This window comes from Ictalurus furcatus, chromosome 5 (genome assembly GCF_023375685.1).
Source record: "Ictalurus furcatus strain D&B chromosome 5, Billie_1.0, whole genome shotgun sequence".
NCBI classification, from domain to species: domain Eukaryota; kingdom Metazoa; phylum Chordata; class Actinopteri; order Siluriformes; family Ictaluridae; genus Ictalurus; species Ictalurus furcatus.
The window spans coordinates 23362888-23377916 of record NC_071259.1 but is presented as its reverse complement, the minus strand read 5'-3'; the positions used below and the strand labels follow the sequence as shown (position 1 = coordinate 23377916).

Sequence of the window (15029 nt, the reverse complement as noted above, 5' to 3'; positions counted from 1 at the left end):
GTAATATCTTAGCTACCAACTCAGAGTGTGTGTGTGTGTGTGTGTCAGGAGAGTGAGGATGCAGTAAAAGTGTTGGCTAAAGAGAAGGACCTGCTGGAGAGGGAGAAGTGGGATCTGCGGCGTCAGACTAAAGAAGCCACCGAGCTCGCGGTTGCGCTGCGATCCGCCCAGGAACTGAAAGAGAACAGAATCAAAGAGCTGGAGGCAGAACTGGCCATGGTGAGACACACACACACACACACATATGAATGATTCTGATTGACACACCACTTTAATCCAAATGCACATTGTGTTATTCAAGTAAAGGACATAAAAGAAATGATATGAAGGAATGCAACAAGGAACAGTTTTGTATTATATACAGATGGCAACCCTATTTTAAGGGGGAAAAAAATAGCATCAGCAAGCGTGTTTTACTTGGTTTTGTTTGTTCATTCATTCATATTCACTACAAAGTGATCCGAAATAATGATCTAAATGGGGGGGGGGCCTGCATGTCATATCACTCTGTGAATTAAAGTGTCTGTTTAATGTGTTGCTGGCATAGTGTGTGTTTGTGTGTGGGAGAGTGTGTGTGGCTCTTGCGTACAGAGATCAGCATGTTTCGAGTTTCGAGCGCTGGTGTGTGTGTGTGTGTGTGTGTGTGTGTGTGTGTGTGTGTGTGTGTGTGTGTGCCTCTTTAACAGATGAGTAACTATGTGGCCCAGAAACTCGAGTGTCAGCTGTTTGTTCGAGCGCCCGAAAAGCCAGTCTCCCCCAGAAACATGTCGGTAAGATCAGCCAGGTCTGCCATTCCAAGCAGACTCCCGCTCTGATTGGCCCGGAGTGACCCCACCCCCTCTGCTGTGTGTAGTTCTAAGTTAGAGGAATTTGTGACCTGATTGGCTGCACGTCTGTTTTATATAATTTATCCGCCAACATACAGTAGAACAAATCTGTTTCCTTTGTATTTGTTAATACAGTATGTGGCCGGAGGCATGTGGATATTGTGTGTTTGTATGTCTTTGAATGTGTTCGAGTGTGTTAGACATGTGCTCCTATCCAGATTCCTGCTGTACTTCACTAGTATTAGAACAGCAATTTGGGTTTCTCTTGCTTCAGACATATGTTGTGGATAAGTATGCAGTGTATAGAACAAATTAGGTTTGTGACAGCTTTAATCCTTTCACGTTTTTAATTGAATTTTCCACTGAATGCCCGTTTTTATGTTAAACTCTATAAGAAGCAAGCAGCGAATGCAGCTCTCTGAGTAGCTGTAATCCTTATCATCAATAATAATTTTTGCAACAGCACACAGCAGTAAAAGGCCCCGTAAAAAAGGGCTAGTGTGAACACAACTGAGCATGTAAATCAAAACAGGTATGCTCAGATAATTTCACAGGAATAGGTGCGGTCAGTGCCAGTCCTAGCTTTCCTGGGGCGGTACGTGCATATACTGTATTTTGTTCTCTCGGTTCACTTTTTCTTTCGGGTCTATGAACCTGCTAGATAGCACAACATACAAACCATTTCACCTTTATCGAACACTACCTCTGGATAGATGATGAGAAAAATCGAACAAAAATAATAAGACTATTAAATCATTCTCTGATCATTATTAGGCCTGTTACAATGCTAGCTCAATAATGAATCACAACATGATTCATCACAAATATTGGCATGGGATTGACTGTGCAACTTTGTGGTTTGCAAATAATTAGGATCGGCACTGGATGCAGTTGTTCTTGTGCCAGGGTGCAAGAAGACATACACCGATCAGCCAAAATATTACATAACACTGACAGGTGAAGTGAATAATATTGACTATCTCGTTCTAATGGCACCTGTCAAGGGGTGGGATATATTAGGCAGCAAGTGAACAGTCAGTAGTCGAAGTTGATGTGTTGTAAGCAGGAAAAATGGCCAAGCGTAAGGATCTGAGTGGATTTTTTTGACAAAGACCAAATTGTGATCGTTAGACGAGTGGGTCAGAGCATCTCCAAAACAGCAGGTCTTATGGAGTGTTCCCGGTATGCAGTGGTTAGTACCTACCAAAAATGGTCCAAGGAAGGGCACCTGGTGAACCGGCAACAGGGTCCTGGGTGCTCAAGACTCACTGATATACGTGGGGAGCGAAGACTAGACTGTCTGGTCCGATCCCACAGAAGAGTTAGCACAAATTCCTGAAAATGTTCATCCTGGCTATGATAGAAAGCTGTCAGAACACACAGTGTATTGCAGCTTGCTGTGTAACTGAAGACCGGTCAGAATGCTCATGCTAAGCCCTGTCCACCACCGGAAGCGCCTACAATGACTATCAAAACTGGACCATGGAGCAGTTGAAGAGGATGTCCTGGTCTGATGAATGACGTTTTCTTTTACATCATGTGGATGGCAGGGTGTGTGTGCGTCGCTTACCTGGGGAAGAGATGGCACCAGGATGAACTATGGGAAGAAGGCAAGTCGTTGGAAGCAGTGTGGAATCTACATTGACAAGTACCACCTCCCTAGGCATGTTGTTGCAGACAAATTACACTCCTTCATGGTAACGGTATTCCCTAATGGCAGTGGCCTCTTTCAGCAGGATAATGCGCCCTGCCGCACTGCAAAAATTGTTCAGGAGTGGTTTAAGGAACATGACAAAGGTGTTGACTTGGCCTCCAAATTCCCCAGATCTCTATCTGATCGAGCATCTGTGGGATGAGCTGGACAAACAAGTTTGTTCCACAGAGGCCCCACCTCACAACTTACAGGACTTAAAGGATCTGCTGCTAACTTCTTGGTGTGAGTTACCACAGCACACCTTCAGAGGGCTTGTGGGGTCCATGCCTCGATGGGTAGGGGCTGTTTTGGAGGCACCTACACAATACTAGACAGGTGGTTTTAATGTTCTGGCTGATCGGTGTGTTTCAGTGTCTTAAAGAATGCAGACATGAACAAGGGAAGAATTTCTTCGATTATCTTGCTGGAACTGGAGAAAACTGAATTATGCAACAAAAAAAGTGAATTAAGTCTGACAAGCTATTGCAATAGGAAAAATCATGAAGATAGCACATGCCTTGGTTTTCTTTTTTTCTTTGTGTGTGTGTGTGTATCTGTGTCTGTGTGTGTGTGTGTGTGTGTGGGAGAGAGAGAGAGAGAGAGAGAGAGATTACAGCTGAAGGCACTGGGAATCTCCATATTTCTGTATGTAGTAGTTTTTGATGCCTGCTGCCTGACCTGACTGTAGACTAAAATGGTTAAAGTACAAGTGCAGTAAACGCATCTAGCGATGAAATTCTTATACATTACGTAATCCAGAGCATCTCTCTACTGCAAAATAGCATCTATTCTACAGTTATTGGTAAATAAAAAAAAAATAATAAAAAAAACATGCAGTGATATTTCTACTTCTGTGAATATCTAATAGCGTTTTCACTCGGGTGAAAAATAGTATATTGCACCTGTGCTTTAATTCCTGGTGATGAAATACAGTGGTTTATGTTTGGGTTTGACATTATAACTTAAACTACAACAACCACCAAAAACCACTCATAACCACTTTCACACAAGCACCTGTGCACACTGATGGGAGTGTTGACACTCTATGGATGACTTTGTTCTTTACGGATGCCTGAACACACATCTGATAAAAAATACTTTTGTTTGTGTGTGTGTGTGTGTTGCAGGCTAAGCAGTCTCTGGCAACGCTCACTAAGGACGTTCCTAAGCGCCACTCTCTGGCCATGCCCACAGAGGCTGTCGTCAATGGCAACCAGGAGTGGGTGATGCATGCGGAGATGCCTCTTACTGCAGCCATCCGTCAGAGTCAACACAGCCTTTATCACACACTCGACAGACATGGTACACTCATAATTACACACACAGCAGTTAATACAGCTCATAACATATACTTGTTGAAACAGGAACACACTCACAGGCATACATCATATATATATACACACATATATATGCCTAAGCGATTTTAAATTGAAGTGCTTAGGCATCTATGGAAAGGCATCAGGAAAGAAATGTCCGGAGAATTGGATCTTTATTACCAACACCTTTAACGTGTTTCATGGATGTGGATGCATGCGTTGTTTTCTAACGATCAGAAAATGGATCAGAAAAAAATTATTTATTTTGGTGTCAATTCGTCCTGAGAACTAAAACATACAGATACTGAATAACTTACTTTTTTTAATCCAAATTAATAAAAAGAATTTTTTTTAAAGCTGTAACTCGGACACAGCTTTGTATATCACAGGAGGTGAAAATAAGCAGAATTCTCTCTTATTCCCTCATAATGATCTATTTTGATAGTCCTGTGTATGTGTGTGTTTGGGTGTTTGTGTGTTATTCAGTGTTAAAGGCTGTGCCCCAGTGTGTGTGTGATGTTGACGGAGTGTGTGTGGCACACGCCTCAGGCAGTCTTCGCCTCAGTCCTTGTCACTCACGGCAACCGTCAATGATGTCAGACGCCTCTGCTCTGGAGGGAGAGCGATCATCCACGCCGTCTGAGCTCAACTCACCACGACACAGAACACACTCTCTCTGCAACGTGAGAGCACACACTCACTCACAGAATACATACACATCAAACGCAGTCTTGGGTGTATAGCACAAACAAAACGAACTGGCCTTGCTGTTCCAGTAGTTTCAGAGGGGACTGTACAGGTGCATCTCAAAAAAATTCGAATATCGTGGAAAAGTTAGGGTTTTTTTTCCGTAATATATTTCAAAAAGTGGAACTTTCATATATTCTAGATTCATTACACACAAAGTGAAATATTTCAAGCCTCTTTTGTTTTAATCTCGATTACAGCTTACAGCTCACAGAAATCAAACATCCAGTATCTCAAAATATTGGAAGAATACAACCCTGTGCTTTTTTTTTTTTTTTTTCTTTTTTTTTTTTTTAAATTCCTGCAGTCTTTAGAAGACCTGGAGGACCAGAAGAGGAGAAAGAAGAAGGAGAAGATGGGCCTGAGCTCTCTGTCACGCGTGTTCGCCCGAGGAAAACAGAGGAAGTCTCTCGACCCTGGCCTTTTCGACGGTACCAACACACCTGAGTACTACATAGAGGAGGACGCTGACTGGTGATCCAGCCACACAGCCTCTCTGACCTCTGTGTGTCCGTGTGTGTTTGTGTGTGTGAGTGAGAGAGTATCATTATGAGCCTATGAGGTGTGTGTGTGTGTGTGTGTGTGTGTGTGTGTGTGTGTTTTTGCTCTCTGCATTGCTGCTGACTACAAAAGCACAAGTTTAGAAGCACAAACTCGGATCAGTCCTGCGGCACGCCTGCGCTACATCTCCTAACCTTTTCATCCCTCATCTACACTGAATCTTGCTGTACTTTCTCTGGAAACTTGAAGGACCTGCTGGATTTGTAAATAACAAGTGCATTGTAGTACATCCCGTGCTTGTAAATGTCTCGTCCTAAATGCGTTTGGTTTAATTTAACCTTGTCTGTTGTGTGTGGGTCGTTGACCATGTTCGCTATGTTTTCCTGCTGAGAAGTGGCAGGCAGATCTAATTCCGAGGCCAAGCACACTGGACGATGAGGCTCCGGCCATGCGCACACCACCTGGTCTGAGCCTCTCATTAATTCACACGCCAACCACACACCATGCATATCAAGAACGAAGAACCTCAATGGAATCCTTACACATTTCCGACCTACATAATATCACACGTTCAACTCTCGATTATGGGAAAGGAAATGTTTATAAACTGATTCTGCCTGCCGTTCTGACAGGAATGCTCTTAACCAACCTGGCACACTGGATATGGGCTTCCCTTCAACACTGATCTATGACCAATTTGCTCTGCTCAAATAATCATGAAACCATTGTTTTTTTGTTTTGTTTTGTTTTTTTTAACCCCCCAAAATCGCAGATTTGGTATGAGATCAGTGGCTTAAGGGAAGTTTTGCCTCTCCTCCTCCGACGTAGGAAGGGGTGTCATGGAAACACAGCTGCCATTGCTGCTTTGCAGATGAAATAGGATTGTGTGTATTTAACAAAGCCCAGGTTTCCAACATATCATAAGAGGCTTATGACTCACTTCTTGCCTTTTGTCTTTTTTTTTTTTTTTTTCTTTTTTTCTTCTTTCTTCTTTTCATTCCATGGCTAAAACTTGATGTTGTGAAAATGTGAATACTAAATGAACTCTCTATGAGGGAGTAACGTAGCTTTTAACAGTAAAGAAACCTCTTCATGGCTGTCTGGGATTGTCAGAATCATAGAGATCTAAATAGCATGGAAACAAATGTTAAAACTATTATAGAAGTTATTATTTTGAAATAAAACCAATGCCACAAATGGTAAAGGCTGAGGAGACTTGCGTGTGGTTTGATGCTAAAGCTTTAGGGCTCCCCAAATCGTCAGCAGCAGTTGTCTTTAGGGTTGGGCAATATGACAATATAATACTTTGATAAATTGTCAGTACAATTTTTTTAAGATATTGCCGGTGTTGTATCTTTTGAAAAATATTTTTTTCAAATCATCCATCCATTTTCCATACCGCTTATCCTGCACAGGGGAGTCTGGTGCCTGTCGCTGGGGACACCCTGGTGGTGGGGTGCCAACCCATCGCAGAACACAATCGTGTGCACATTCACACACCACAGACAATTTGAAACACCAATCAGCCTACAGTCTAAGCATGTCTTTGGAATGGAGGAGGAAACTGGAGTACCCAGAGGAAACCAATGATGCATGGGGAGGGCATGCAAACTCCATTCACAAAGGGCGGAGGTGGGATTCAAACCCCCAACGCCGGAGGTGCAAGGCAAACGTCCTAACCACTAAGCCACCCCTTTTGAAATCATTTTAGCAATTTAAAAATAATCATTACAAACTGAATAGAAATTGGAAGGAGCTGATTTGATGTGAATTATTTTTGCACTGAATCTTTAAAATGGTCATTTTTACAGATTTCATTGTTTTCAGTAACACTAATTTTCAGTGTTAAGCAGTTTGTTTTTCGTAGACATCTAATAAATTCACAGGTTCTTTCGGACGCAACAGTACTCTTTTACTGTCGGTTCCTTTGTAAGTCTGTATATTGGGATCCATATCATTTATCGTAGAAATGTCTTTAAATATTGTGATTTTTGTCATATTGCCCATCCCTCCATTTTCAGGCTGCTTTCGGTTAGCATTACTAACAATAAATGTTCTCTCTCTAAACTCTAATATTCTCACACACGGTATATACTATTCCTGCTTTGTAAATGTTGTTTATGTGTCTGTTTAAGCAGAAGTGTGTGTGGTCCCTGTTTGGGGGGAAAATAACATCCTAGATTGCACAATCAAACAGTTTTAGTGCCGGGTATAGTCCCAGAAGCAATACTAAAACAATAATAATCATAATAATAGAATTAGCCGGTTCAGTTATATATATTTGTCGGATGTTTTCATCCAATCCAAGTCTCTTGAGCATTCATGTTCGAATGTAATGAGATGTGAATGTTAGGAGAATAAGCAGTGCTGAGGGAGGGAATATGGTTCTGCACATTAGGTCACTTTGAATATCTTTGTGAGCTGACATCACCTTAACCCTTAGAGAGAGAAGGAGAGAATAGAACTGAGGTAAGGATAAATATGTACTGCCATCTGCTGGTGCCATGCTGTAGCGTCATCCTGTGCAACTAACAAATTACCATGCAAATCATTAAGCACTAGGGTTGTCACGATGCCATAAACATATCTTACTTGGTATCACGATACCACAGTGATAAGTAGATATAAATGAAAACAGAAAAATGAAACATTTTCCTCTATTTACTTTATTAATGAGAAGGAATAACTGGCTATTGGAAAAACTCCAGAACAATCATACAATTGGCAAGCAACTAGTCCAATGTGCCACCTAGTTCATCTATTGTGTTAATCTATATAAAAGATGCAAATGAAAACTGTCCTCAGAGAACTAAGAATGAACACATCGAATAATAATAATAGGAATAAATAACTGAATTTGGAAAAAATTGGGAACATGCACTCGCTTACTAGCAAACACAGCTAATTTGATTATTTACACGCAGCGTTTAGCATAACATTAGCTTGCTTGGAAAATAGGAAATCTTTAAAGATTAAGGTAAAGAATTTAGGTTAAATGAAGTGTGACTAAACTTTGTGTATTCTGCAAAAGCAGTGAGATGTGTCGTTTTAGCGAGAATAGTATTAACTGCCGCACGTACAACACTACTTACAGTACTACCGTATTGATGATACTACCGTTTTTTTTTTGTTTTTTTTTAATGCAGCGGCATCGGCGGTACTTTAAAGCTTTAGTATCATGATACTACCGTAGTACCAGTATACCATGCAACCCTGCTAAGCAACATCACACATATTGCAAATCAGCATATTTACTGTGTTTGAGTGTGGTTTTTCATTAACATCTTAACCATGAGAGTGTTAAATGTGACACCATGTCTACCATCCTAGAATATCTCTAATGATGTCTACTATAATGTTTTTGAGATTGCAACACTTGCTGATCTGACAGTCTTTTATTTATTAATCATATGCCTGCTAGTGCTGATCTCTCAGTGTAATTCATACTGTAATTTCTCAGTTCAGGTGATTTGGCTCTAAATGATTTGCTGCTGCTCTAAAATACTTACATTTGTCTTAAGTGGCCTTTTCTGTGTGCATAATTCTTCCCCAAAAAGTCATTTCAAAGTAAATATTTATAATTACACATGACTCAGTACGTGTGTGAGCCACAGACCATCACTGCTTCCTAAAAAATAGTCTCTTGCATATAGCCCTGCCTCTTTCCCCTCGTCCACTGATTCAGACTCTGACAGCCTGTCCAGCCCGGGCCGTCTGAGTGCGAACCTGTCGGACAGTGAGGAGCAGCTTGACAAACTGCAGCAGGTGGAGCTGGCGCGGGCCGTGCCCATGTCCCGGTGGCGAGCTGGCACTGTTCAGGCCTGGCTCGAGGTCATCATGGCCATGCCCATGTACATCCGTGCCTGTGCAGACAACGTCAAGAGTGGCAAGGTCAGAAAATACTATAAACAGCTGTATGCTGTATGCATATTAGCTTTACTGTACATTTTGCTACCTGTTAACCTGTTCACTAAAATACATAGTATATTATACAGTACACTATCCTTACATACAGTATGAAAAATAATGATTATACAATATACACTTCACCATGCCAACATGCCTTACTATAATATTAAGATATAATTTATAATATTTAGAGTCTATATCTTCCTCTTATCCAACTTCACCACTTCTGTTGAAAATACATATACACATGGGGTCCAAAAGTCTAAGATCACTAAAGAACATGCTTCTATTTTGCAAGCTTTATAAATTTACTGCAAAATGTTTCATTACAAATCACTTGAGTTTTATAGAAATGTAGAATATTTCACTTTTCTTCCTATTTGGTGTTTCTCCCTTTTGCTTTAATGACGGTTTGGACTCAAGCTGGCATGAACCCTACAAGTTTGTGGAAAACTTGATGATTCATGGTAGATTAAATCTATTGGAGTGTTGTCTGAAGACGTTCTTCAGCAGAAGGGATAAATCTCAAGGACTATCTGACCTTTTGTACAAAGGAGTCAAAGGACCTTTTGTACAAAGGAGTGTGCTGGGCATTCTGGCGCATTATGGCTGCTGTCATATCATCCAGGTGGATGCTACACACTAATGGTTGAGGAGATCCCCCCGCTATACTATGTACAGCACTTTGAGTGTCTAGAAATGCGCTATATAAATGTAACTGTATCTAACTAACAAATTTGCTGAAATTCAAACAGTGACCAACAAATCTTGCAGAATCTTGAATACTGAACATTTGGGATTTTGAACATTTCATTTTCTTTGTTTTCATTATTTCATTTGTTTATTTCCGGTTGTAAATAAATGGGGAAAAAAACACAAAAACAAGAGATTTTCAATGTGATCTCAGACATTTGGACCCCATTGTATGTGTTGTAGCAGGTGTCTTTTCCATAGTTACAGCAAAAACTGCTTCAGGACATTGCTATTTTTATTTGATCAGTTTGATTTTTGCAGCACAGTCATGTCAAACTCCACTTCAATTAACAGCCATACACAGGTGATAAATAATATGTTCAGCTTCAATGCGTTTTTTAGGCACTGTTAACGATAAAAGTAAATAAATCAGTGCAACAAATATACAAAATAATAAAACTTTTTGTCATATTTCACTATTAAAGGATGTACCAATTACAGGTTTTTTCCGACTGACCTGACTACTCTCCAGCTCCCCACAATGACTACATTTACATGCACATCAATCTTCTGCTATTAATCAGATTCTGGCAATATTCTAATTAGAGTCATGTGAACACCGCAATCCGATTCAGATTAAGACAATATTCTGATTCCCCAAATTCTGATTTCGACATCTGGAATTTGCCTGTTTTAATCAGAATTTGTTGCATGTAAACATGTTATTCAGAAAACCCACTGAAAGGAGATCTATGTACATGCTCAATCTGCAAGGAACTGTGGGTGCTAAAAGATGCTTAGCTGTAGGCTAGGTATTTAGTAACGGCAACTCAGGCTAAACGGATGCATTTATGTATACAGGAATATTCTGATGCCTGTGCACATATAAACATCGTATTCGGAATATGGCTGCAACCTGAATATAGACCTTAAACGGAGTTTGATATGCATGTAAACGTAGTCAATGGCAACTAGTGAATGTATTAGTTGACTAGTCTATGCAGCCCCTAATGTTTCGTGATTTGCCTTTTTAAGAAAAAAAAAAAAGAGTGTGAAAATGTAAACAAAAGTATGAAAGTGAAAAATGTGTTTTAACGTCACTGCAAATCACTGTTGTTTTTTTTCTCATGTGCCTTTGAAATTTTATGATATTTAAAATTACCAATAGCAGCTTTAATTAAATATTTGAGGAAAAAATGCATCCAGTACTTTGAGAAATGAAGGAGGTCTAAATTGAATTTACATTCTGTACTTTCCTGTAAAGGCACAGTAATATTTAGGTCTGGTAATTCTGCAAGGAAGGCAGTTTGTCTTCATCCTGATGTTCATGATAATTTGCTTAGTAGTGCATATCGGTGCATTATCATCATTATCAACATCAGAGCACCATAAGGGAAAAGTGTGGTGCCATATGGTGCACCTGGTCCAATAAAATGGCCTCATACTTCTTGACCTTTAAACGACAATATAGAGCAATTACCAGATCTGTTGACGACAGGGCTACCCAATACATTATGAAAGCAGCATAACAGCTGATTTTCTGGAAGTTTAAATGCATATTTTGGCTTTCTCCACATATAATTGTGGAGTATGGGTGAAAGGTGACTCATCAGATTATATCACTTTTTTCATTTCTCAGGGCTTGATTATGGTTAACAGTGAACCTGTTGAGCCACTCTCTGTTACCGTTGTTTGGGGCTTAGATTTGTAAACATGATTGTGCTCTCATGATTTTCATGAAGGTTTCCTTTGACATATTGGGGGAAAACAGAAAGGTAAAAAATGAAAGTATGTAAAAATAGCATTGGCTACACAGTACAGCTAAAAAAAAACACAGCTAAGTAGTTAACTTAGCTAATGTTAGCTCTCCAGCAGTAGCTATCAGTGTTTGCAAACTAGCTAGCTAACACTGAGCTCTTATATTTTGTAAAACAATAGGTAGGTTTGCTAGCAGGTTTTTAATGAAAATCCGTTTCTGCCACAAATGGAAAAAAAAATGTAACAGATAATTGCGACTTTATATCTCAGAACTGTGACTTTATTCTCACAATTCTGACTTAAATTTCTCAGAATTGCGAGTTTAAATCTTACAATTCTGACATTTGTTCTCACAATTGCCAGCTCATATCACACAATTTTTCCCTTATTTCTCAAAATTACGAGTTTACATCTCACAATTCTGACTTTTTTTTACTCGCAATTTAAACGTCCACTTGACGCAGTACCCTAAATGTGACTAACTTTAAGTAAGAAGTGCTCGCTAATGTCTGGTTTTCTTTGTCTTGACTAGCTGATGAGTGTTCTTATATAGCCTGTTTATAGAGAATGATTGACTCTTTGTCGGTGCATTCTTTGTAACTCACTAAATGTCAAGTGGACATCTAAACTGCGAGGACAAAATCTCAGAATTGCAAGATGTAAACTTGCAATTCTGAGAAAATAAAGTCACAATTCTGAGATATAAAGTCGCAATTACCTTTAAAAAATTTTTAAACACACTTACATAAAAACCTGCAAGTAAACCTATCTATTGTTTTACACAATATAAGAGCTCAATATTAGCTAGCTAGTTTGCAAAGACTGATAGCTACTGATGGAGAGCTAACATTAGCTAAGTTAACTACTTAGCTGTGTTTTTTAGCTGTACTGTGTCGCCAATGCAATTTTAAAAATATATATATATTTTTTTTTTTTACTTATTTACAAATTGATATTCTGTAAAATTCATTTGTTTTTGTTTTTTTGTTGTTGTTGCCTGGTTATAACAGCTATTTAACATGTTTATATGTTTGCTAGTTTCTTTATGTCTTTAAAGTATATCTCTGTGTTAGGATTTTTATAGCAGACACTACTGCTAATGACCAGTTAACCTGATTGAAATCACCAGTGTAGATGCTTAGTACACGTGAAATAAAACACTCGCTATACATTGTAAACCATAATATCCGTCACACTTATATTCATGGCCATGTGTATGTGTGTGTTAGGTGATGTTAGTCTTAACTGACACAGATCTGGAAGCTGGTTTGGGGATCAGCAACTCTATGCATCGCAGAAAACTGCGCCTGGCCATAGAGGATTACAGACAGGCTGAATCGGGTCATGGGTGAGACACACAAGCTGTCAGAAAATGATTCACTTAAACAAAACAGCCAAATCGAAACTAATTCCTTTCTTTGCTCTGAACACATAATCACTGCTGCTGCCATAAAAGAAGGGAAAATAAACATGGCAAAGTAATTAACCAGTGTAATCAGTCTGACCACAATATTATCTACTGTGCACACAAACGCTGTTATACACACCTGTCACATATATTTCTAACATGTATATTGTAACTAGGTGGACTCAGTGTTTTGTGTGTGTGTGTGCTGTCAGACTATCGAATGCTGCAGATCTTGACCACCACTGGGTGGCGCAGGCATGGTTAAATGACGTAGGCCTGCCGCAGTATTCCCAGTTCTTCCACACACACTTAGTTGATGGACGCCTATTGAGCACACTCACACGAGCAGACCTGGAAAAGCACCTGCATGTGTCCAAAAAAGCCCACCAGAGCAGCCTGCTGCTGGGAATCCAGCTCCTACACATGCTTAACTTTAATAAAGAGGTACAGCATATGAATGCATGCATGCATGTATTATACAAACGTATTACTAATACCATAATATATCATATATTGTATATTTCTGAAGCTGCTGCAAGCAAGGCGAGAAGACTGTGAGAACCAGAACTCAGACCTTCTGGTCTGGACCTGCCAGCGCATTATTAAATGGCTCAGGGACATCGACCTGAAGGTACACGCATGCGTAGAGAGGAATACTGATTGAGGAAATTCATTTGCACCTTTTAAATTAATAATGCACCTTTAACTGATCGTTTGACATCAAATACATCTAGTTCTTTGAGGAATGAAGGAGGTCCAAACCTAATTTACATTTTATATATTCTTATAAAGGTGTAATAATATATAGTTTGACTGAGGAAACAAAACAGTGAATGGAAAAAATGAGTAACTGTAAATGAAGACATACGGTTGGTTATAGAGTAAGAGTTCAGGGTTGAAATTTTGTGCATGTGTTGTTTCAGGAGTTTGCTGGCAGTCTTCAAAACAGTGGTATTCATGGTGCTGTCATGGTGCTTGATCCTTCCTTTAACACAGACTCCATGGCAACAGCATTAGGTATCTCTGCAAGCAAGCACATGGTCCGTCAGCACCTGAGTGAAGAAATGAAAGCCCTCCTTGCTGCTGCAAGGTGAAAGAGGGGGGAGATGTTTTATTGTCTTTTAAAAAATGTATGGCTACATTCATTCAAAACTGCATGGCAGCATAATAAATATGCAACTAGTTGTAATTATATGGTAACTTGATTATGGTCACTTGCCATCAAGTCCAAAACAATTTTCCCAAGCCCAAAACAAGTCAGCAGCTACTAAGTCAAAAATCGAGCCAGTCATCCCAGCCTCACAGCCAAGTCAAGTCTTAAATCAATTAAATGCTACTCAAGTCAAATCCAAGCCAGGTCTTAAATCCATTAAATGCTACTCAAGTCAAATCCAAGTCAGGTCTTTAATCCATTAGCTTCTACTTAAGTCAAATCCAAGTCAGGTCTTAAATCCATTAGCATTTATTCAAATCAAATCCAAGTCAGGTCTTGAATCCATTAACTTCTACTCAAGTAAATTCCAAGTCAGGTCTTGAATCCATTAGCTTTTATTCAAGTCAAATCCAAGTCAGGTCTTGAATTCCTTAACCTTTACTCAAGTCAAATCCAAGTCAGGTCTTAAATCCAGTAGCTGCTACTCAAGTCAAATCCAAGTCAGGTCTTAAATGGGGTCCTGGTGGACAGGGGGACCTTGGCTACCTTATTGAATTCCAGGAGCGAATTGCAGTGGTTTGGGCACCTTGCAATGATGCTGCCTGGTCCCCCCTATCAGGAATGTCTCACTGGACAGAGACCCCTGGGTAGACCAGGACCCGCTGGAGAGATTACATCTCACTGTTGGCTTAGGAAAGTCTGGGGACCCCAAAGGAGCAGCTGGAATCTGTGGCTGGGGATAAAGATGTCTGAACTGACCTTCTCAGCCTGTTGTGACCCCAAGCAGGAACAACAGAAGAAAATGAATGAATGAATGAATGAATGAATGAATAACATCGTCTATGTAATATTACTTAATGTTGAAGGATCATTTATTTACATATCAGTGCATGCAGCATTCTATAAAGCCCAAACCAAGTCCAGATTTTCTCAAGTCGAAGTTGAGCATTGAATCGTACACAGGCAAGTCCACGTCAACTTACACAATTGTGGCTTCAGTCCAAGTCTAGAACTCAAGTACAAG

At 39.8% G+C, this 15029-nt stretch overlaps 1 protein-coding gene across 2 annotated transcripts in view; it reads left to right on the top strand.

Annotated features, from left to right (window-relative positions):
- The window catches only part of kazna (kazrin, periplakin interacting protein a), a 61535-nt gene that overhangs the window by 44095 nt on the left and 2411 nt on the right, over positions 1-15029 (top strand). The window contains exons 5-14 of one of the 2 annotated variants that reach the window (XM_053625330.1): positions 49-219; positions 687-770; positions 3648-3822; positions 4323-4519; positions 4891-5014; positions 8770-8975; positions 12674-12792; positions 13065-13296; positions 13382-13483; positions 13776-13942. In XM_053625330.1, the coding sequence (XP_053481305.1) occupies positions 49-219; positions 687-770; positions 3648-3822; positions 4323-4519; positions 4891-5014; positions 8770-8975; positions 12674-12792; positions 13065-13296; positions 13382-13483; positions 13776-13942 (1577 nt within the window). The remainder of the gene's footprint in view (positions 1-48; positions 220-686; positions 771-3647; positions 3823-4322; positions 4520-4890; positions 5015-8769; positions 8976-12673; positions 12793-13064; positions 13297-13381; positions 13484-13775; positions 13943-15029) is intronic. The other variant, XM_053625331.1, reaches the window with a different exon arrangement.